The sequence below is a fragment of the Palaemon carinicauda genome, chromosome 40 (assembly GCF_036898095.1).
Source record: "Palaemon carinicauda isolate YSFRI2023 chromosome 40, ASM3689809v2, whole genome shotgun sequence".
Lineage (NCBI taxonomy): Eukaryota > Metazoa > Arthropoda > Malacostraca > Decapoda > Palaemonidae > Palaemon > Palaemon carinicauda.
Genome location: NC_090764.1, coordinates 40,260,957 through 40,285,209, shown reverse-complemented (window position 1 = coordinate 40,285,209; position 24,253 = coordinate 40,260,957). Strand labels below are relative to the sequence as shown.

Here is a 24,253-nt window from a genome sequence, read left to right as displayed (position 1 = left end):
CAGCAGCACGAGAAACAAGAGGAGGTCACCAATAACACCATCTCTGCATGGATTTGCAGCGTCATCAATCACGCTCCGAATCCAGATCCTCTTCCTACACGTTGACCCAGTCCTTACGATGTCAGAGGCATAGCTACATCCCTGGCCTTAAAAAAAAAATTACTCTGTGATGCAGGTTCTACAAGCAGGGTTGTGGAAGCGCCAGACAACCTTCACAGCCCAGTACCTGCAAGACTTGACCCACAGGAAACTCGATACGTTCTCTATCGGTTGTGTGGTGGCTGCACAATAGCTGATTTAGTACCTGAAGCTCCTTATTAGACAAGTAGCAGAAGGTTGAGGGCACTTTTGGCCAGTTTTAGTCTGTGTAAAGTAAAAGAAAAGGAATGACTGGCTCTCTTCTTTTCTTCATCCTCCCCTTTCTAAGGGAAAGCAGCATCCAGGGTTCTCTACATAAGCTGGCCTCAACCACTGCAGGTAAACCATATCTCCCTTGTGGACCTAGTGTTGTGTCAATACTGTTACGTTTCCATACCGCGTGCGTAGGCCGCAGCGAGGTGTTAGGGTCTCTTTATTTTTGGTACTAATCTACTCATAAAAAGGAGACCGTGGGTAAAGCCAAAAAGCCAGATTGGCAAGGATATCCACCCTTCTAATGGGCGAGTCACTCCTATAAATAGCGTAGTTTTGTTTTCCAGTAACGGAACAAATGACAAATTTGGAAATAATTTGTTTTTTCCTAACGATACAAACCTTTAGCTATTTATACAAACTTACTCGCTAACCCTGTCCCCCTTTAAGTCCTACCTCTAAGCAAAGTGAAGCACAGTCACAGGTGTGTGAGTGGGAGGGGTAGCTAGCTACCCCCCCTTTTCCCCCAACTAGTGGGATGGGTAGTTAATCCTTGCTAAATTTCAATGGCTTGTCCTTTCAACTTTGCCAAAATTATACCCCTATAAATAGCTAAAAGTTTGTATCCTTAGGAAAAATACAAATTATTTCCAAATCTTTCATATTAAAGTGTATTTTTCAATATTAAACTTACCCGATAATCATGTAGCTGTCAACTCCGTTGCCCGACAGAATTCTACGGGAGGGATACGCCAGCTATCACTATACTAGAAGGGGGTGTACTCACAAGCGCCACCTGTGGCCAGGTACTACAGTACTTGTTGTTGTCGCCACCTCACTTTTTCCTCTGTCGTGCTTCCGGCTAGACGTTCTTGGATACGCTTATGATTTTGGAGTATTGTTCACGGTTTGGTGAAGTATTTCTCTAAATTTGCAGCTATTCGCTATACTGGAAACTTCTATGTTAGCTTAGCTAGCGTTTGGAATTAATTTAATTTTTATGGTGACGAAGAGAGTATGAACTCTCTTTCACCTTTAAATGGCCGACCCTTCCCTTAGACGGAAGTGTTGGTGTCTAAGAGAGTATAGACTCTCTTTCTTAGTTTTGTTATAGATTTATTTTATATCTCTCCGCCTTTTATAGGCCTCTTCGATTAACTTACTTTTATTATAAACTTATTAAAATTAATTTTTATATTTGTTTATATTCGACCTTTCCTAATAGTAGGCGGTCTTTTCTTGGTACCGAAGTTAATTAACATTGAGCCCGTCATTTCGGTTTTACCTGTTAACATATTATGCTATTTTAATGTCTTTGAAAGAATTTCTTTGATAGTCTCGTACTGTTTTCAAAGTTGAACTAACGTTTTGTTTTGTCTCTGCAGTTGTTGACGTTCAGAACGTTCAACTTGCGCTCTATCGTTACGATAGAGAAAGAATTTTCACGGTGTCACGTTGCAGTAAGAGTAACCGTGTCTAGCGTTTTGTTCATTCTTTCTTAACTTAATGGTTTTAATTCTAATAAAGGAACTTTTCATTTTGGGAAATATTTCAGTTTTTTTCCTTTAACAATAATATGTTTTAACGATATATATGATTGGGCTCTTCTCTCAGGTTCTAAGTCAAGAGAGAGAGAGAGAGAGAGAGAGAGATAGAGACGGAGGGAGAAAGAGGAGGATAAACGTTTCATTCAAGCGAGTAACGTTGTTATCGTTTTTGCTCTTCTCCCTAGTCTCTTTAGGGGAAGAAGGTAAACGTTTCTAGAGTGATCTAGTGTTTAGTCTCTTTCCAGCCACTGAATTATTTATCTTTCATTAGATTTTTCTGTTACATTGTAATTCTGTTTTCGCAATTACTAACTTTTGAGAAAGGATAGAATTGCGTGTTTCAGGTACAAACCACTTAAAGTTTCGAGTCAGTGAAATAAGTGCAAACAGAAAATCAAAGTGATAAGTGATTAGCGCAAAGTGTGTCAGTGTTGTGCGTGAGGGTACTTCTGTGCGTGTCAGTCGTCCTCCCAGTCCGGGACCTCTTGCAAGCTCCCAAGCCCAGGGGAGAAGCAATGTCGAAGGGCAAAAGGGTTCGGCAGGCCTTGATCGGCGCACAGAAGTATCCTCGGTGGTTGCGGGCGTGTCTTACAGAGACCGTCACTCCCACCCGCAGACGATTGAGCCCTTATTTTGCTCGTCTGCAGAAGAAATTTAGGGGAGAAAACGCTGGTCTCAGGTCTCAAGACCTCTTAAACGTAAAGTCCAGACCTATGCCAGACGTACGAAGTTAGAGTTCAACAACCCGGATGCAATCATTGGGTTAGCTCTGACTCGCCGCAGTCATCAGTTGAATGCACTCCGCCTAAGAGGAGTAAGGTTCTGCCGCAACAGATCTCTGCTGTTAAGGCTTTACCTCAGCAGACCTTAGTGTCTGCCGACCCCAAGTTGACTCTACTGCAGTCCATGCAGTCACAACTTTCGGTCTTGATGCGTGAGTGTCGGGCTGAGAAGGTTGCGCCTCCGCCTGCGCTCGCTCCGCCTGCGCTCGCTCCGCCTGACCGCAGTACCGCCTGCCAGGCGTACGATGTTGAGCCACGTTATGAGTTTACTGATCCCAGTGGTGTGCAGCTCCCTCCGCCTTCCTTAAGGCAACCTCAGCAATGGGAACAGGAGGCTTATACCTCTCTTCCTCCGCTTCCACTTGCTGTTCCACCAGTGAGGCAACACTCGCTTGAGGTACAACAACCTCTCCCATCCATGAGTCAGTCTCCTCAGCTCTCGCTGCAGCGAGCTCAACCCTCCTCAAGGCAAGCACCTCAACACCTTAGCCTTGCGCCTCAGGAGCCTCAATTTGCGAGACATTTACTGCGTTCTGCGCAGCCACTACCTCATCGCTCTCAGCTCACACCGCAGGAACCTCAACTCGTTCCTCAGGAACTTGCTACTGCGCATCCGCCAACCACTCAGCAAGCGCAACTCTTGAGTTCAGCCACTCATGCCAGGAGTCAGCCTCCTCCACCCATGCGCCTACCTTCTGCTACTTCTTTTGATCAGCCTTGGCAGACTGAGCCTCAGGTGTTCCCTCAACAGAGTCTTGAAGAGGAAACCACAACTATTGTTGTTCCAACTCGTTCTGACTCTGCTGTTCAGCATACCTTACCTCCATTTTCAAACATTATGATAATGGAGGTTATTTGTATTACTTATTTAAAAATATATTTGTATTCCTTGCAATATATTTTTAACAAATCGCAAAATATGGCAAAAATCATGAGTTATGAATGTAAGGTAATATTATGTTGATATTAAACCCCTTGCAAGCATGCATGTAGTAATGCAGTGTTGCCAACAGGGCGAGTTTCCCTTTCCGGAGGTGAAGTAGATTATAGTACATTTAGTGTAGCTTAATTCTACGATTATCATGCCGGCTATCAAATTCATCAACAAAACAGTCTAAATCAATTCCCTCGGCACGTGCACTTTCAATGGACGGTAATGCGATATTACTCACTCTAGCACTGGTCATGGAATTTCTGAGAAATGTTACACGCCATGCAACACGCTCTGCTTACCTTACAGCATGTTCTACATACAGCATGCTCTGCATACAGCATGCTCTGCTTACAGCATGCTCTGCATACAACAGGCTCTGCATACCTTACCGCATGCTTCTCAGTCACACATCTTTGGTTGTTGCCAACTCACTAGACTGTCAAGCAGTTTCTTAACGTTGCCTTCTAGTCTGCTGCGTTTGCACAGTGTAACCCTCACTGAGAGAACTTAGCTTTTCTCGGATATGGTCCCTGTAGATGAGAAAGTGCTTTTCTCCCTCCTTCTGATATTCCCTTGAGGACTCTGTCATTTGGAGAGGAGCCTTTAGCTGCGTAGCCTCCTATGGACTTTTATTTAAGCATAACATGCTTCCAGGGAAGGTAATGGTCCCACTTCAGTCGCTAATCCCGTCTGTTACCACACCTGCTCCCATAGTCCTTGAGCTGTGTTGCAAGACATGCAGTCCAAACTTAGTCCTTGTTAGAGGATTTTTTGTTTACGGAGTCAGTGTGTCACTGGGTAGACGTTCAACAACCAGCAGGAGTGACTTGTTGTGACGCAGTACGGCAACCTTAGCAACCCGATAAGGAGTTGTCTGTACGACCCAGACGGTCTAGACAGCTTCGGGTTGTCACTGTACTTCCTCGCTTCCCCATGGTTGACAGTTCACAGACTGTGCAGCAGTACCATGATCTTGTGTCCGGCTCCGTCAGACGACTGGCTTTTAAGAGCTCCCACAAGTCGTCGCTGTCTGGAGATTCTCAAATGGACTATGGATCTGACCAAGGAACTGGACCTCCTGGTCAATTTTGAGGAGTCTCAGCTCGTCCCATCCCAGACCATTGTCTCCCTGGGTATGGATCTTCAGAGTCGAGCTTTTCGGGCTTTTCCGTCGGCCCCAAGGATCTTCCAAGCCCTAGAATGCATCCAGAGCATGCTGAGAAGGAACCGATGCTCAGTCAGGTAGTGGATGAGTCTAACAGGGACACTTTCATCGCTGGCCCTGTTCATCGTGTTAGGGAGACTCCACCTCCCCCCCCTTCAGTATCATCTAGCTGCTCACTGGATAAAGGACATGACGCTAGAGACGGTCTCAGTTCCTGTTTCCGAAGAGAGAAGGTCTTCTTTCGCGTGGTGTAAGAACAGCTTTCTTCTCAAGGAAGTCTACCTTTGGCTGTTCAGAAACCCGACCGCCGTCTCCTCTCGGACGCATCAGACACGGGCTGGGGTGCGACTTTGGACGGATAAGAATGCTCGGGAACATGGAATCAGGAGCAAAGGACACTTCACATCAATTGCAAGGAGTTGTTGGCGGTTATTCTGGCCTTGATAAACTTCAAGTCCTTCCAGCTTAACAAAGTGGTGGAGGTGGACTCTGACAACACCACAGCCCTGGCTTACATCTTCAAGCAGGGAGGGACTCTTTCGTGGAAGTTGTTCTAGATCGCAAGGGACCTCCTCATCTGGTCTAAAGATCGAAAGCTCACGCTGGTAACGAGGTTCATTCAGGGCGGTATGAATGTCATGGCAGATCACCTCAGCCGCAAGGGTCAGATCATCCCCACAGAGTGGACCCTTCACAAGAATGTTTGCAGCAGACTTTGGGCCCTGTGGGGTCAGCCAACCATAGATCTGTTCGCTACCTCGATAACCTAGAGACTCCTGTTGTATTGTTCTCCGATTCCAGACCCAGCAGCAGTTCACGTGGATGCTTTTCTGCTGGATTGGTTCCATCTCGACCTGTATGCATTCCCGCCGTTCAAGATTGTCAACAGGGTACTTCAGAAGTTCTCCTCTCGCAAGGGACACGGCTGACGTTGGTTGGCTCCGCTCTGGCCCGCGAGAGAATGGTTCTTAGAGGTACTGCAATGGCTGGTCAACATTCCCAGGACTCTTCCTCTAGGAGTGAACCTTCTACGTCTACCTCACGTAAAGAAGGTACACCCAATCCTCCACGCTCTTCGTCTGACTGCCTTCAGACTTTCGAAAGACTCTCAAGAGCTAGGGACTTTTCGAAGGAGGCAGCCAGAGCGATTGCCAAAGCAAGGAGAACATCCACTCTCGGAATCTATCAGTCTCAAGGGGAAGTCTTCCGTAGCTGGTACAAGACCAATGCAGTTTCCTCAACCAGTACCACTGTAACCCAGATTGCTGACTTCCTGTTATATCTAAGGAAAGTAAGATCCCTTTCAGCTCCTACGATCAAGGGTTACAGAAGTATGTTGGCAGCGGTTTTCCGCCACAGAGGCTTGGATCTTTCCACCAACAAAGATATACAGGACCTCCCTAGGTCTTTTGAGACCTCAAAGGAACGTCGGTTGTCCACTCCAGGCTGGAATCTAGACGTGGTCCTAAGGTTCCTTATGTCATCAAGATTTGAACCTCTCCAATCAGCCTCTTTTTAGGACCTCACGTTAAAAACTCTTTTCCTCGTGTGCTTGACAACAGCTAAAAGAGTAAGTGAGATCCATGCCTTCAGCAGGATCATTGTTTTCACATCTGAAACGGCTACATGTTCCTTGCAGCTCGGTTTTTGCTAAACGAGCTTCCTTCACGTCCTTGGCCTAAGTCGTTCGAGATCCCAAGCCTGTCCAACTTGGTGGGGAATGAACTGGAGAGAGTACTTTGCCCAGTTAGAGCTCTTAGGTACTTTCTAAAAAGGTCTTAACCTTTACGAGGACTATCAGAAGCCTTATAGTGTGCTATCAAGAAACCTTCTTTTCCAAGTTCTAAGAACTCAGTTTCTTACTATTCAGGCTTCTGATTAGAGAAACACATTCTCATCTGAAGGAAGAAGACCTTGCTTTGCTGAAGGTAAGGACACATGAAGTGGGAGCTGTGGCTACTTCTGTGGCCTTCAAACAGAGCCATTCTCTGCAGAGTGTTATGGATGCAACCTATTGGAGAAGCAAGTCAGTGTTCGCATCATTCTATCTCAAAGATGTCCAGTCTCTTTACGAGTACTGCTACACCCTGGGACCATTCGTAGCAACGAATGCAGTAGTAGGCGAGGGCTCAGCCACTACATTCCCATAATCCCATAACCTTTTAACCTTTCTCTTGAATACTTTTTATGGGTTGTACGGTCGGCTAAGAAGCCTTCCACATCCTTGTTGATTTGGCGGGTGGTCAATTCTTTCTTGAGAAGCGCCGAGGTTAAAGGTTGTGATGAGGTCCTTTAGTATGGGTTGCAGCCCTTGATACTTTAGCACCTTTGAGTTGATTCAGCCTTCCAAGAGGAACGCTGCGCTCAGTAAGGAAGACGATCTTATTAAAGGCAGAGTAACGGTTCAAGTCGACTTCCTTACCAGGTACTTATTATTTCATTGTTATTGTGGATAACTGATTATATGAAATACGGGATACTTAGCTATCCTTTAGTCTTGTACACTGGTTTTTCACCCACCCCCCTGGGTGTGAATCAGCTACATGATTATCGGGTAAGTTTGATATTGAAAAATGTTATTTTCATTAGTAAAATAAATTTTTGAATATACTTACCCGATAATCATGATTTAATTGACCCACCCTTCCTCCCCATAGAGAACCAGTGGACCGAGGAAAAAGTGAGGTGGCGACAACAACAAGTACTGTAGTACCTGGCCACAGGTGGCGCTTGTGAGTACACCCCCTTCTAGTATAGTGATAGCTGGCGTATCCCTCCCGTAGAATTCTGTCGGGCAACGGAGTTGACAGCTACATGATTATCGGGTAAGTATATTCAAAAATTTATTTTACTAATGAAAATAACATTTCAAAAGAAAATGTTTACCCTTATTTCTACTAAGAGCTAAGGTTCAAATCCTTGGCCATGCAGTACTACCATATATGTATGGTAGTAGGTTGACCAAGGCACCAGCCACCTGTTGAGATACTACCGCTGGAGAGTTATGTTACTGGGTCCTTTGATTGGCTAGTCAGTACTACATTGAATCCCTTTCTCTGGTTACGGCTCATTTCATCTTTGCGGACACATACACAGAATAGCCTTGCCTATTCTTTACACATTCTCCTCTTTCCTCATTCACTTGACAACACTGAAATTACCAAACAATTCTTCTTCTCTCAAGATTGTAACTACTGCACTGTAATTGTTCAGTAGCTACTTTCCTTTTGGTAAAGGTAGAAGAGACTCTTTAGCTATGGTAAGCAGTTCTTCTAGGAGAAGGACACTCCAAAATCAAACCATTGTTCTCTAGTCTTGGGTAGTGCTATAGCCTCTGTACCATGGTCTTCCGAAGCACACTATTCTATCTTATTTTTCTTCCTATTCTTATTTTGAAGTTTTTATCCTCTTGTTATTTTCAAGGTTTTATAGTTTACATATGAAAGATTTATCTTAATGTTATTATTCTTCTTAAACTTCTCTAGTGGTTTTTTCTTGTTTTCTTTCCTCACTGGGCTATTTTCCCTGTTAGAGCCCTTGGACTTATAGGATCCTGCTTTTCGAACAAGTGTTGTAGCTTAGCAAGTAATAATGCACACACACACACACACACACACACACACACACATATATATATATATATATATATATATATATATATATATATATATGTATATATAATATTAAATTTGTTTGAATGTATTTATGTATACTAACTTAAGAAAAGTGATTGCACATATTTTTATTGTCCATGTTTGACTTGCACTTAAAAATGCATAAGTTTTTATAAGTAATGAATATGCTGTACAGTATATAGATAAGTTTTAGAATTGTCAAAAAAGGTTACATCTTCCAAAAATAAAAAGTTGGAAAATTATGGAAATGGGAATTAAGAATATGTTTGAAATACTTTTCAGGTACCATCATGAATTCAGATTCATCAGCAAAATCTCCAGCATGGATTCGTCCTGAAGATGTTATGAGAGTCAGGAAATTAAAAGCTAAACGAAAAGCTTTGCAAGCTCGTATGATTAGCTCTACAAATACATTGCAGATATTGGCCCCAGTGCATGGACAAGTTAATGATTCCTTGAGTCAAGGTGTAAAGAGACGGAACCCTTTCAAGTAAGTATAAATTCTCTGGATGTATTTTATTCAGCAAGTAATAATGGAGTTTATTCTGTGATGAACAGTGTTTATATATAAAATTCAAATTATTTTGATGAATCTTAAATCTAGGTGACTTTGCTTATAGTTATATCTATGAAGCGGGAACTTTCAACGTGTAATAAATAGAAAAAGATATATACCCTATCCTTTTAGGTTCACCAGCGTTGTATCACCTACCCAGTTATTTCAAAGCCTTTCTTTTATTCTTCAAGTGTTCACGTAGGTGTCCACCTCATTGTTAAGCTTGGGCTGCCTGCAATGGCCTTTTGCCCTTGATATACTGTATTATGATCAGGGAAGTCTGATTACTCTCCCTAGCAAAGGAAAAATACCCGGACATACTGTTTGATTGAGAATTTCCTGTTATATACTAGTATCAGTAAACTCAAAGAGGTAGCGTTTCAGTTTCTGATTAGTTGGAACATTTGAACCACTCATGACAGCAAGAAAGAGATCTAGAGAAGAGGTGTTTACTCTCTTTTTCCTCCGCTAACAGTTTTCCATTTCCCTAGTTTTTCTTTTTCAGAAATTCTTTTCAGAAGTTGAAAGTAGTAGTAGTCACAAAGGAGGTCCATGTAGAAAGTTCATTAGGACTAAGCATGCACTTTTCTCCTTTGGAAGAGACTGACAGTGTTTTGTCAGGTGAGCTGTAAACCAGTTAATGGTGAGCATTGCTCCTACCTTCATCCTTCCTATCATGACATAGAGGAATGCCCTTGCTGTTGATGAGCTGCTCTCCCTCTTCCTGAGACTCTGATATTCAGTTCTTATCCTTTGACTGGTTCTTCCAGAATTGGTCGAATGAATGTGAGTTTGAAATGATGGTTTTCTCCTCGGATACAGGTAAAAGGTCGTAATCGGGGTCTTTTACCAATTTTTTGCTGATAGAGAGCCTCTCTCTTCTGTCAGGAGGAAGTAAGGGAGCTTACCCACTGAGCATTTCGTTGGTATTCCTCCAAGTGGAGTTTGACCCAGGGTTGACAGATCCATTGTGGCAATAGTTGCTGGTGAGCTGTCCCTCAAGCACCGATCCCCAGTACTTTATGCCAAGAAAGAGTAGGGTATAAGCTGTCCTAGAAGTCACTCTCCTCTCTTCTGTGAGGGGGTGACAAAGCTCACCCTGTGACTGTTTCCTAGAAATCAGTCAGTCAATCTGTGAATTTGGTATAGTAGATCTTTTGACCTACCGGCAGCCAGTAATGGCCCTTCCAGTATTGAATACCCGCCTTATCCAAGGAGAGTAAAACATTTTGTTCACAGCCATGGTTATTTCTTTGGGACACACTTGGGTGGCCCAAGTCAAGTGATATCCTATTCTGCTGGCTCTCAGGTAGGACCCCAGAGACATTTTGTGGACATTCTCAACAAGGGAAGTTGTAGAAAACGTAGCTCTTCGGCCAGCACCTTTAATAGATCCTAAAATCCTTGTTGTCAAAGAATTTTCTCAGTAGAGTTGAATTGCTGTTTTGCGAGGAACCTAAATGGTCTTGCCTACCTGGAAACTTAAATCCTATGGTAGGATGGTCCTCATCCTAAGCAGTGGTATATTTAATACACCACCTGTGAACCTGAGGAGGGCATTATAGGATCCTATTTCCCAAGACTCTCTCTTTGCATAAGCAAGAAGTGGGAGGTATGAAAGCTTTGTCAATATGTTAACCCCGTTGCTTGGGGATTATAGTACATTCATAGTTCATCAAACGTCATGAAGACCCTGTTCCTTCTTGAACCAATTCTTACTACAGATATTTGACTTAAAGGCACTCAGCTGTGCTACTTTACTGGATTTTCTTTCTCTTAAATTTTGCACACTCCTTGCAACATTAGCAGGGCATGAAGGAAGTGCCTAAACAGTATTCCTTTTGGCTCTTTAAGCCTTCTGATGACAGTGACACCTGTGGCCAGAGTAGGCCTGTCAGTTTACTTTGTACTGAAGATAGTGTCTGAGAATTTCAGACTATCTTCACCTCTGTACATTTAGGACTTTGCCCACAGACCTCGGAATATCTGTCCTTTGAGTTCTGTGGTAGTTGTGTAACTCTAATAGGTCTTGCATGGGACAATTATGCATGTTGTCTAAGGTAACACGGTAGGTGTAAGATACAAAGAAAAGTGGAATGACTGACCCTTCTACCTTTTTTTGTTCTCGTCTCAAGTGAATGAGGTACAGTATAGTAGTTGCAACCATTAAATGCTGGTCGGATGATTCAGGCTAGTCAGTTAATTGGTGTAGTGCCTATCAGATTAAGTTCTGCTTAGAAGAAAATCCTCCATTCTGTTTATAAGGTGGAGGATGAATTGGTGTCTTCCATTCCTATTTGTCTTGATGCTCTGGTCCAGCACTTCTGACGTTAGGGATACTAATAGAGATATAGGTGCTACGTGACCTAGTGCATGTACAAACTTTCCGTTAATTCAATACTGGCCAAGGCCCTAACAGTTTATATCCTTATGTATCACTGTTAGGAAGTGGCTGAAGTCAACTTCCTTAAGCTTCGTACAGGACCAGGAATGATGATATGTCTGTTGAATAAAAGAACTTTCCAGTCTGGTTCTAGGGTAATACTTCCTTCCTAGGATGTGTCTCCTATTTAAACAATGATGGCTTTTTATTTGTGTAGGAACAAATCATAAATATTTCTAGTAATGATAGTTTGTATTTTTTCTAACACTCCATTCGAACCCTTTCACTTTTTATATGGAATATACTTTTGGGGAAGCTGGAAACTAACCACTCACCACTAGATTGGGAGGTAGAACTGACCACCCCGCTCAGACACACACACACACACACACGCACACACACACAAACACACACCTGTGCTATATTGTCACCTTTGCGTTTGGCTCGGTGGAGTGCAGACTTAGTTTCTCTCTCTGCTGTTAACAAACTGACTTTTGACTTAATTGGCTTTTTCTTTTCAGGTGTACTTGGATTTTTGTGGATCTCATCATGCGGGTTTGTCCTGGTCGTGAGGGTCCCGAATACGGCACATTCATGTCCGCCTTTGACACTGATCCCCATTCCCTTTAGCTTGTAGAGGTCACTCTTATAAGCAGGATTCACCTTGTAATGAGTGTCACGAGTGGCCTTTCTCCCAGTAGGTGAGATTTGGAAGGTGGCAGAAGAAGTCCAAAAGGGATTCTTCTCCTTCAGGGTCTTCCTCGAAGGTGAAGAAACCTCATCTTCCTTCTCCAGAGGCTTGATCCCTCCACGGTGACTCTGCCTGCTTGATTTCCTCCAGAGGACGGTTTGGTAAGAGCTATGGCCCCTTGACCCCCGGACAATCCTTGGCCTTACAGGACGCTGCCGCTTCCCCTTTGTCTGTTGATGATGTTTGTCAACTCTGGCCTTCCATAGGGATTTTGGGTCTCCCTTCGAACGAATGGCTTTTGTAGATAATTCAGTTAGGGGTTCAGAGGAAGCTCAAAACTACTTCCTCTGAGGTTGACTTTGGTCCTCCTCTCCGAGACTCTGAAGGTTATGCTCCGGCAGAGTCTATTACCCTTACCTGTAACCACCCTCGCACCTGGTTGTTCACCCTTTGTTCATTTCGCTTTGGTATATGAACAAGAGCAACTGCAGACTAGTTTTCCTCAGAGTTTCCAGTCAAGAAAGCCAAATGCGGCCAACCCAGACTCTGACATTGGTCTGTCTCGTCAGCTCGCAGATTACGACGCATTCCCTCAGCCTGAGTATGCTCAACAAGCTGAAGTGTGATGCACAGAGCTGTTCCTCTCAGAGGTGAGCACCTCTCTTATTTGCAAGTGAGACTTCCCTCTCCTGAGTGGTCGCTTCCACAGGGTTTTAGAAAACGTGTGCTAGACTCATCCATGCCTCTTTCCAGCACTTCAGAGCAAGTTGACGAGGTGGTTCGGAGTTTGTGTTTCGTCTCAGTCCCCCCCATCATGTCCGTAGGACACATCAAGAGAACATTCCTAGCTTTGTTAAGCCAGGACCTTCAGGCCCTGTGCTTGGAGTTTTCTCATCTCCAGGGAAAGGACCCACTCTTCCAGCTCTGCACAAGCACACAGGATCTCATTATTCCTTCTGTGATTCCTAATGCTGAAGCGCTTAAGTATGCTCATCAAGCTCCTGCTGGAGCGTTGGTGAGTGTTCGTGCCTTGCCACATGTAGCTTCGGCTAATCGGCAATTAGGCCCTAGTTTAGCGAGAAAGTCATGCATCCATCTACCAAATGAGGTACGAGGGCGAGCTCTTCTTGCTGACAAAGGTCTACGGGATACCTTAGGTTCACAGTTACAGTCTCATAGAGAGCTGCATGCAAGTGCTACTTCGGTAGTGCATGCATTCTCTGCTTTGGCAGTGCTAGATCATGGTGAGGGGAATGCTATCCTATGATCATCACCTGTTTGCCTGGAATGGAGAGTGCATGCACACATCATGGAAAGAGCTACTGCTGTAGCTCACCCCCAAACACCTGTTTGCTCAGGTAAAGCAGTATGTGATAGCACTCCTGTGCATTTACCATTGGTAACTCACACTTGTTCTCCCTCCAAGCAACAACAGCTTATCAACGATTTTTACCGAACGCTCGTTCATTTTTGCCCATCTAGGGATTCTTCCATTCAAGTTCCTGAGCACGATTGCTCCCATAGATAGTGCTTCTGCAGGTGTGTGTTGGTTTACGAAAGTTACCCCATGATTCCATGACTTGGTTAAGGCAGTCCAGGAAGTGGTTTCTGGTCCTAGCCAGGTACCACCAGTTGGTCAAGCACTTCCAGCTTACCTAAGGCGGGTACTCTCCGACTACTTCTCGAAGTATCAGACTCCTCAGGAAACGTCTCCTCCATCCGACCTGAGATGGAGGAGCTCCGTCCCCAGAAAGGCTCCTTTGCCTTCTGTTCCTACTGTACTCCTTTTCCACTTCAACAGTCATCAAGTTACCAGAAATATCGAGACTCTAAGACTACAAACATAGGCCTAGATCTGAAGTTGAGAGACTGTGAAATACTGTATTCCAGTCATTCCTCAAAAGAGGAGGAGACGACAAAGGCAAGGAACACCTCCCCCTGGGGATACGATACACCCCAGAACTAGCAGAGACTCGAGTCTTTCAGGGATGGTTATTGGTTATCATCGATCAAAATTATCCAAACCGAACAATTCGCTCCACTATTGGTAACTGCGAATCCCTGGAGGCTTTTAAGCCGACGCAAACTAGGAGGAGGAATCCATCCTTATCTCTCGCTGGTTTCACACCTCTGCCGTGAGAAAAGGATACTAAGACTCTCCCTATGAACTTGGCTTCAAAGGCTGAAGCACCTGACCAATGGAAAGGCATTCCTGGTTCAGTTTTAACCTCAGAGAGACCTGAGAAAAGGGGTCTTCTTCCGAGGTCTTGGGACCCTACTAGATCTTGCTTGAGAGTACACTTGACCACACTATTCTATCTACCCCTCTCACTCACACCTGTGACTGTAACTCACTTTACTTGTAGCTCGGGGAGAGAGACATCTCTTGGTCTTTTGACTTTTTAATCTTATGCTTTTTCTTTTATTCAGTATACTGTATATGAAAACATTCTTAGTTTTATATATATTTGAAGCTTTCTTTATAATGAATGTTGCTGTTTGTGTGACAGCGTAGTGCGGCAGGTTCTCAAGGGCGGAGAACCTTCTCTTACATCCTTCCTCCCTTAGACACCGGATATCCTGTAGGTGGGTGACCTTCCGAGTGACTTGGCTGCCTCCACAGGGGAGTCGTTATCGTTTGGATAATCTCCGTTCGGATGTTAATGTCACCCTCCCCCCATGTGTTCTTAGAGGGAATCTCCTTGCGGCCTTCACAGAGGTTGACTTCGGTCTTGCTCTTTCTCACTGACAACGCCGCTCACTTTACATGGGCAGCCGGCATATCCTCTGCGGGGTTGGAGCGCCTTTCCCGTTCATGGGTTAGGTTGTGCTTCTGAATGGTTTTCTTCATTAATTAAGTGAAATCATGACTTTGTAATTTAACTTCTCAGCTTCGACTCTGCACTCCCTCTTGGAATGATGGTTCTACGTCCTTTCTTGCCGGTGGAGGGTGCGCATGACCTTAACTTGTCCGCTCCCCCTCGGGGAACCCCCTTCCCGCCGGAGTATTGAGTGGTTCTCCCGAGTAGTTTGTTTTGAGAGCTGAATTAATTAATTGTAATTCTTGTTTTGTTACAGTTTTTACGCTGCCGTTTTCCCTCTCCCGTCAATTCGACTGGGGAAGGGAGTGTGCAGTCCCTAATTTGTTTGTTCTCTCGGGGGACACTTTTCCCGTCCGTGGATTAGGTGCTCCTCCCGAGGGAGTTTTTTTGTTGCATAATTTGTTTTTATTTTTCCTCAGTTAACGATGCCGTACTTCTTCGGTCGGCTAAGATAGCTGACGTAGAAGAATAGTGCCCTTCGTTCCTGTGGAACCTGCTGTCACTGCGCCATCACTTTCCTATTCTCATATACCGGTGGCAGCTCCTGATCAGCCCGCCACTCGCCAGCTCCTGATCAGCCTGCCACTTGCCAGCTTGTCAGTAGTTTTCGGCTGCTCGTCTGTCCCCTTTTCATCGTTCACCTTTTCGTTGTTTACCTTTTCGTTGTTTACCAATGACTCGCCACTCTCCAAAAGCGGAAGGCAGATGACATCAGCCTCGTGCTGCTCATTGTTCGCCAACTCGCCGATCGCCTAAACGATTGTCAAACGACCGACACCCGATCGTCGCCAATGTTCACCAGATAGACACATTCTAATGAAGGGTGTCGTTCGTGGGAAGAGCAGCTTTCTAAGCCTTCTCCTCCTTGAGCCTTAGAGCTCCCTGCAGAGAGATGTAAGTCTTCTCCCAATTGTTCTCCTTCGCCTTGTTCTCCTCTCCGCAAATGCAGACCATCGCTTTTTCTGGGGAGCGGAAAAAGGCAAGACATCTAAGCAGCAGGAGTTCAAAGTTCCGAAGGGCCCCCTTCACAGCCGATTCCTTTTCCTCAGAAGGAGACATCATCACTGCAGCCTTCTTCAAGAGCTTCTTCAACAGCAGATAAGACTTCTTGAGTAGACCCTGTTCGTCGTTCCCTTCAGGGGAACTTTCCGATAGTACAGTACCGCTATTGGTCTGGAGCCTTGGTTAGGGCTGTCATGCAAGCCTTTGTGACAGGTATCCCACCTAGTCGTCCATCGGAAGCTCTCAGGATCCCCTTGGAGGAGTCTTCCTCTCCTTCTCTGGACCTAAGGCAAAAATCCATGGTTCCTTCCTGCAGAGAAACTTCTGTTTCTTCCTCTCCCATGAAGTGGAAAAGAGGAGTCCATGACGAGTTTTGGCGTCAATGACCTTAGATGTCAGGATACCAGAAAACTTTAAATCACTCAGTCAAACCATGATGAGTTAGTCTCATCCAGGGTCAAGTTGACCCCTGTCAGGATGTCAAAGGGAAGGTCAAGTGTCATCATGCCCACTCATCCTCATCCTCTTGCTCCACAGCCAGCAGTCCAGATGGAAGTTTTGCACAAGGAAGAGTCCTTATCCGACTCTTTCTGGCCCTCGCCCATCGAGGAGGTCTCTCGAGAATTCAGGGTAGCCTCAAAACCCTTGGAAGATATGATCCTCCCCCTATGGGTGACCATCATAAGGGTGTTCCATTGAAACACTCCGTGCTAGAGACCTTCTTCCCTCCAAGGAAAAAGTCTAAGGACTCTAAGACACTGCCGAAGTCCTCATCAAGATTACGAGACCTGCAGGGAGGGTCAGGCAATCTTCATCCAGCCACTTCAACGATGACCACGACCCACCCTGAAATGATGTCTCATGAGTGGAAAACAACGCCTTTGCTGCTAGTTCTACCTCAGAAACTTCTGCAGGTTCAACAAGACCGTATCAGTCTCCATCGAATCTAACCTCTTCAGGAACAGCCAGATCCCAGGTCCTTTGGCACCAGGTATCTTCCTTTTCTCTGGTTTCCTACAAGATCTGAGCAAGAGACTGTCCTGATAAGGAAGTTACAAGATGAGAATCTCATCTAGGGAGTTAATCTCCTCAGTTCTTCCCGAATTTATTTCTCCCTCCAGATGCATCAAGGAAAAGGGTGGGGTAATGCTGTACCACTTGGCCTCTGGGCTGTGGTCAGAGACTGAATGGGACCGCCTCTTAAACCTCTCAAAGATGAGGGCAACCTTCCTGCGGGCAAGAGGTATCACCCCCGTTTGAGGGGAACTCAGTTTGAGCTCCGGCTCGTTTCTTGTACAACACCCAATGTCGACCTTCAACTTGGGTTAGAACTCAGGGATGGGAAACAGTGAGTACAACCAAGAGGATTGCCTCTAGGTGCTGGAGCTCTCCATTCCGTTGTGGGGAGAATCACCAACTATGGCAGCAGATGTTGATTGTGTCTTTCCTGTCTGCGGAAAAGACTTCCTTCTACCTTTGGTCTCTCCTTCGGAGTATTCTTTAAGCGAAGAGATGGATTCATCCACTCCCCTGACAAGGGACTAGTTCCTCCACTAGCCACTGTGCAGCAATCATGCTCGAAGGATCGCTGACAGTAGCAGCCTTTCCCATCTGCGAGAGAATCTTCCTTTTCCTGGTTGGTCTCCCCTTTGGGGATTCCTCCCATTGCCCTTCAGAGCTTGCCTCATCATCAGCAGTCTTGTCTTGATAGAAGACTCGTCTCACCTACTGACGTAGATCATGAAAGATCCTATGGGAATTGGATTCATCCATTCCCTGCCTTTGAATTTTGGGAACAGGCCATCAGACTCGTCTTGCCCAACTGACTAGTCGCGTTAGCAAGATTCGTCTTGCCCAGCAGACTCGTCCCCTCAGCAAGATTTGTCTTGCCCAGCAGACTCGTCCCATCAGCAAGATTTGTCTTGCCCAGCAGACTCGTCCCATCAGCAAGATTTGTTTTGCCCAGGAGACTCTTCATACTTAGTCGACTCATCTGCAACTCCTGACAAAGATCCCAAGAGAACTCCTCAGCAACTCTAAACAGCCACATGTGAACATCTTTCACAAAGCAGTATCTTCGCTGCGAATTCACGCCTGGAGACTCCAACTCCTCCTCTCTCAGGGAGTCTATCCTGCAACAGGTTGCACAGAGAATGTCTGGGTACCTGAATAGATCTTTGGCTTCGACCAATCCAGGCTAAGTGGACTGTAAGTTGGTACCTTGAAAGGGGTATCCCTTCCCTCAATACCACTATGCCAGCAATAGGGGTGTTCCTTGGCTACCTTTGGGAGGAAAGCTTCTCTTGGTCTAGGCAAGGAAAGGCCACCGCTAGTTCTTGAGCCTCGCCTTCAGACTGGAAGGGATTAACCTTTCCCCAGGTCAGCATTGCCCCCCCCCCCCCATACGGAGTTTCGAGCGACGGACCCTTAGTTGGAAAGGGGACCTCGTTCCAGGATTACAAGCAGCAGAGATTTCCTGACCTTGTGGATAGGTCCCCTGCTTGTGTTGGCTCCTGCCAAGAGAGTCGGCGAACCCTATGGGAAGTCCTTAATGTCTCTCATTCACGATGATGGGCCAAGTAATGCTCGACCTAGTTTCTGGCAGCTCAAAACCTAGAATCCGAACCCTTCGGTCCGTGAATCCTTCGCAACATCACCAGTGATCCAGATCAACGGTTACTATGCCAAAGAGAAATTGAAGGCCATTCCTTAAGAAAACTACGAGAGCTCGCCCCGAGTGTCAAAATACTTCATTAGCATGGGGAAGGTCAAGAGGAGGATCACCAAGAACACCATCTGCCTGGATTCACAAGATCATTGACCTCGCATTGAATCCTGATCCTCCTCCGACACTTTGACCCAGAGCACATGACATCGGGGTCATTGATACATCCCTGGCATTCAAACGAAACTACTCTGTGGCGCAGGTTCTACAATGGGGCGTGTGGAAGCATGAAACGACCTTCAGCGCCCACTCCCTGCAAGACCTAATCCACAGGAGACTCAGTATGTTCTCCATCGGTCCTGTGGGGGCTACACAACAACTGGTTTAACACAAGCTCCTTGATGGACAAGTAGCAGAAGCTTAAGGGCATTGGTTACCCGGTTTTAGTCTGAGTGAATGAATAAGAATGACTGGCTCTTTCTTTTCTTCATCTTACCCTCTCTTGGGGTAATCAGCATTCAGGGTCCTCTACACAGCTGACCTCAACCAACTGCAGGTAAACCATTGTTCCCATGTGTAACTTGGTATTATGTCACTGCTGTTACGTCCCCATACCCTGGTGAAGTGGTATTGGGAATACCTCGGACGATTCCTATGATTTGGAAAAACTCTAACCTTGACAGCCACATTACTAGTATCACAAACACACAACTTGTGTAGGCCACAGACCATGCATAGCAGGGTTTTAGCGAGGTATAGGGTTTCCGCCTACTATGTGCTAATGCACATAAAGGGGAATCTTGCGTAAAAGCCAAAAAGCCAGATTGGCAGGGACATCCACTCTCCTATTGAGTGAGTCAGCCCCTATAATTAGCGTTGGTTTGTATTCCAGTTACGGAACAAATGGTAAATTTGAAAGTAGTTTGTATTTTTGCTAATGATACAAACCTGTAGCAATTTGTACAGATTTGCCCGCCAACCGAGTCCCCCTTGAATTCCTACCTCCAAGCAGTCATAGGTGTGTGAGTGAGAGGGGTAGCCCTGCTAACTAGCGGTATGGGTGGTTAACCTTCGCTAAAAGTCTAATGGCTTGTCTTTTAGCTTCGCCAAAAGTAATACCCCTATAAATAGCTACAGGTTTGTATCGTTAGGAGAAATACAAATTACTTCCAAATTTGTCATATTTTTAATAAATGGCTTCAAAATCAATTTTACAAGAATATCAAAACAGTACTGCACTAGGTATTGTTAAAGACCAGATAAAGGTTTTCAATTGTATTGTCTCACGTGCATATGTACTGTATCTCGTTTAAACTAAGTGGTTGTATATGTATCTTGCTGCAACTGAGTGGATGTATGGTAATAGTCATACTACAGAACTTATTTTTCTAGCTAATACAAATTCTATAGTTGATTTAATAGACTAATGTTAACTACATGAATTTTTTTGTATCAATAAAATTGTGTGGGGTATAACTCAAGTTTAAGGGAAGTTAAGAGACAATTGTAGGTGTACTCAAAAGAAAATATTCAATAGTTTCCTCATCTAACTAAAATTTTGATAAATTTAAAAACCTATTAATACATTTAGACATAAGAGGTTTATACCATTGAAATATGGGATTTACTGTACATCATGTGTTCCTTATTTTGAACATCATATTGGATATTGCTCTTTTATAGAATACTAGATTAAACGTAAATTGTGTAGCCTAAAACTAAGATTCCTAGAAATATATTTCTGATAAAGTATCTGTAATTTTCAACAGGTGTTCCCCAAATAAAAGGTCAAAGCTTGATGAAGACAGTAACATAGACGTCACAAGTGATGCCTCTCTCTTCCGTCTACTTAATCCATCTGAGGGGAAAGATTCAAGTAGTATTTCTGGCAAAACTGTTGACTTTTCAAGTTTTTTTAACAAAGAATTTAAGAGTTCATCATCATCACAAACAGTAAGTCTGATTTTTTCCCCCTTTTTTTATATTATTTGTGTCAGAAGTCCAGTATCACAGGAAATTTACTTATCTGCTGTTAGAATGAAGTTACTGTATATTAAAAAAGGGGATTAATCCATAAGTTATAGAAATTTCTCTTAAATGGATAGTTGCTAGATGTAGGAAAAGTAAAAGTGGTTTTAAAATTCTGTATTTTTAAATATAAAACTTACCCGCTGGTTATATAAAAGAGCTGAAGTCCCTGACGCCAGGGCAGAAAATTCAAATCTCGCGCTATCGAAGATACGCCAGGTGTACCAACCGCACCCTAGCGGTAGAACAGGTGGAACTATACACCAACTCCAGTTCTTCTCTCTGCCGTCATAGCTGACTGACATACAGAAGTTCGCTCTCGTGTTTTTACTCTTTTGGGAAGTTGTTTGGTGATGTACAACGTTCTTTTTTGAGTTTAAGCTATCGTTGATTAATTTTCCTTGGTTCTTATCTTGAAATCTTTTTGTTTGAGATTTTCTTTATTGTTTTTTCCCTTACTTTTTGCTTGTCGGTCTCTCACGTTAACTTTAAAATGGCCGACTCCTCCCCTGCTCAGCGTAGGTGTGTTAGTGAGGGTTGTCGTACACGACTTCCTAAGGGATCTATTGATCCTCATTCTTTTTGTGTAAAATGTAGGGGTAAATTTTGTTCATTAGATGATAGGTGTAATGAGTGTCTTTCCTTAACTGATGATGATTTTGGTACTTACGATCGTTATGTTAGGAGATTAGAGAGAGATAGACTTAGGCGTAGTTCTTCCCGATCTGTGGATAGAACCTTACCTAATTTACCTGTTCCTAATCCTGTTCCTTCCCCTGTGGTGGTAGATCAGGAACCTACTATGAAGGACATGTTTACTGCTATTTTGTCTCTTGGTGAGAAAGTTGAGTCCTTAGCAGCCGATAGAAATACTATCTTTTCAGAGTTAAAGGTATTGAAAAACCGTGATCCTATCGGAACTGTGGAAAGTGTTTCAGTATCTGATGTGGTACCGAAGAATCGTGACTCTCTCGGTGTTGTGACAAGTGTTGATAATGTGGTTAGTGTTGCGGAAGGTGCGTCGACTCGAGTGTCTGATGTGGTACCGAAGAATCGTGACTCTCTCGGTGTTGTGACAAGTGTTGATAATGTGTTTAGTGTTGCGGAGGGTGCGTCGGCACGATCTTGTCGTTCACCTAGCCTTAGACCTCTTTCGAGCTCTCGAACCCATGGGAGAAGTAATGTCGAACGGCTTAAGGGAACGAGAAGCATCATCAATCGTGCAGACGTCCCCTCGAACGTTCCTGTTGCCGTAGCTCAGGTCGTTCACCCTCATCGTAGGAAAGGTGAGGTTCATACGTTATCCCCGTCTTCCGATGAAGGGTCGGGGAGTGAGATCTGGCGGCGAGCGTCGAGACCGCTTAAACGCTCCCATGTTGATTTGGACGCGGCGCGTCAAAACACACAGCGTCGGGAATCGCCTGTGCGGCCAGGATGTAGTTCGTGGGGTTCACCGGAACGTTTCCGTTCTCCCAGCGCTTGCACTCCGGCCAAACGTTCAGATCACCGTGTTCGTGCGGATATGATTCCTTCCGATTCGGACCTTGTAACTATTCATGCACCTCCTCTTCCATCGGATTGGCTTTCTTCCCCTGAAATGCGTGGTGACATTAGTGCGAATCTTCCTTCTAGGAGTTCTGTTGATCCGAAATGGACTGCGCTTTTGTCTATGAAGGAACAACTCTCTTCGTTGATGGATTCTTATCAACCAAGTGTTGGCGTTGTGTCTGGGCGTTCGATGTCAGACCAGTTATCGCACAAACGTTCGATGGTATATGGCCTTGACGAGTTATCACTTAGACGGTCTCCCATTCACAGTGTTCAACGCCAGGTTGATTTTGATGAGTCGCGTCAGAGAGTTTTGGTTGACCAGTTTGCGTTTTCTGGTCGCGGGGAAGAGCGTCGGCGTCGACAAGTGGACGAGACGCGGCAACAATTTGAAGTAGTGGATCGCCCGCGGCAACAACTTTTGGACGCGGCGCGTCAAAACATTGGTTTACAGCGGCGACATCCTGACTCCTTTGATCGCTCGCAGCAACAATCCTCGGACTTTACGCGACCTCGCGGCGATCTTCAACAGTTACCGTCTGATTTCAAGCGTTCTTCTGTTCAACAACAGTTGAATTCTAAGCGGTCTAAGCAGTTGTTGGTTGAGGATGATCGTCTACATGTCCGTGTTTCGCATCAATCTACTTCTACTTCTCCCCACCCAATTGACTCAGATGTTGGCCTTGACAGGCAGTCCCATCCAGACGTTGTTCCTTCGGTTCAGGCTGCAGCTGTTGCTGCACTGCCAGAAGACGAACCAGAGGAAAAGTCGGATGAGGATAATCCTATTGAGGAAGTCTCTGAGAATGAGGAGGAGAAGCATTATCAGCATGCTGTGGACCTTCGCAAGTTTATGCTTATTTTGACTGGAATTTTCCCGGATTCTTTTACCCCTGTGGCCCCTCGTTCTCCGCCTTCTGAATTCATCTTAGGTAAAGCTACTAAGGTTCCAGTTTACACCAAGATGGTTCTTTCTCGATCTTCTAAGCGCGCCTTGAAGTTAATGGGTTCTTGGTTGGACTCCAAGAAAGCTTTTGGCAAGACGGCCTTTGCCTTTCCTCCCGCTAGGTTAGCCTCTAAATCTAGTGTGTGGTATGAGACTGGTGAAGTGTTGGGCTTGAGTTTTCCTTCGTCTGCCCAAGGGGATTTTTCAAGTTTGGTAGATGCTTCTCGTCGTCTTGCCTTAAGGAAGACGAAGATTTGGTGGTCCATTCCAGAGTTCGACCATTTGCTTAAAGGTCTTTTCAGGGCCTTCGAAGTTTTTAATTTTTTGGACTGGGCTTTGGGGGCTTTGAGTAAGAGGGTCTCTGATATGACGGAAACGGACACTAGTGGTTTGGTTCATTTGATGTCCTGCTTGGACAAAGGTGTGAGAGATGGCTCCAACGAACTTGCTGCCTTGTTTACAGCTGGAATTCTCAAGAAAAGGGCCACGATGTGCTCCTTCCTCTCCGCAGGAGTGTCTCCCTATCAGAAGACAGGCCTTCTTTTCGCACCTTTGTCTAATTCTTTATTTCCTCAGGAATTAGTGGGCGAAGTGGCTACTGCTCTCACTCAGAAGGCCACACATGACTTAGTTACTCATTCGACTAGGAAAGTTTTGCCTCCGTCTTTCTCCTCTCGAAAACCTAAGGAATCTTCTTCTGGGTTTCGTCCTCAGTCCTTTCGTGGGAAACCCTCTGGGAGAGGCTCTTTTAAACCAGAAGGAAGGAAACCTAGAGGCAGAGGGGGCAAGTCCGGCCGAGGTAAAGTCTGACTGCCCTCTCCTTCAGACAGCAGTGGGGGCCAGGTTGACTCACTTTTGGGAGGCTTGGGAGAGGAATGGAGCGGACCCCTGGTCCGTCCAGGTGTTAAAGGAAGGCTACAAGATCCCCTTCCTGACCAATCCTCCTTTAGTCACAGATCCAGTGGATCTTTCGCCCAAATACAGAGAGGGTCCCAAGAAACAAGCCATGCTTCTACAGATGTCTCTTTTATTAGAGAAACGAGCAATAGAGGAAGTGCAAGATGTTACGTCTCCGGGGTTTTACAACCGCCTTTTTCTAGTACCCAAGAGTTCCGGGGGGTGGAGACCGGTTCTGGACGTAAGTGTGCTCAATGGTTACGTCCAAAACTCGACGTTCACCATGGAGACTCAGAAAACA

General features: G+C 45.0%; 1 protein-coding gene across 1 annotated transcript in view; it reads left to right on the top strand.

Annotated features, from left to right (window-relative positions):
* LOC137631718 (protein downstream neighbor of son homolog) overlaps positions 1-24,253 on the top strand; it is a 129,678-nt gene that overhangs the window by 10,603 nt on the left and 94,822 nt on the right. Inside the window, exons 2-3 of the mRNA XM_068363600.1 lie at positions 8,697-8,904; positions 20,303-20,486. Of these exons, the coding sequence (XP_068219701.1) occupies positions 8,705-8,904; positions 20,303-20,486 (384 nt within the window). The 5' untranslated portion in view covers positions 8,697-8,704. The remainder of the gene's footprint in view (positions 1-8,696; positions 8,905-20,302; positions 20,487-24,253) is intronic.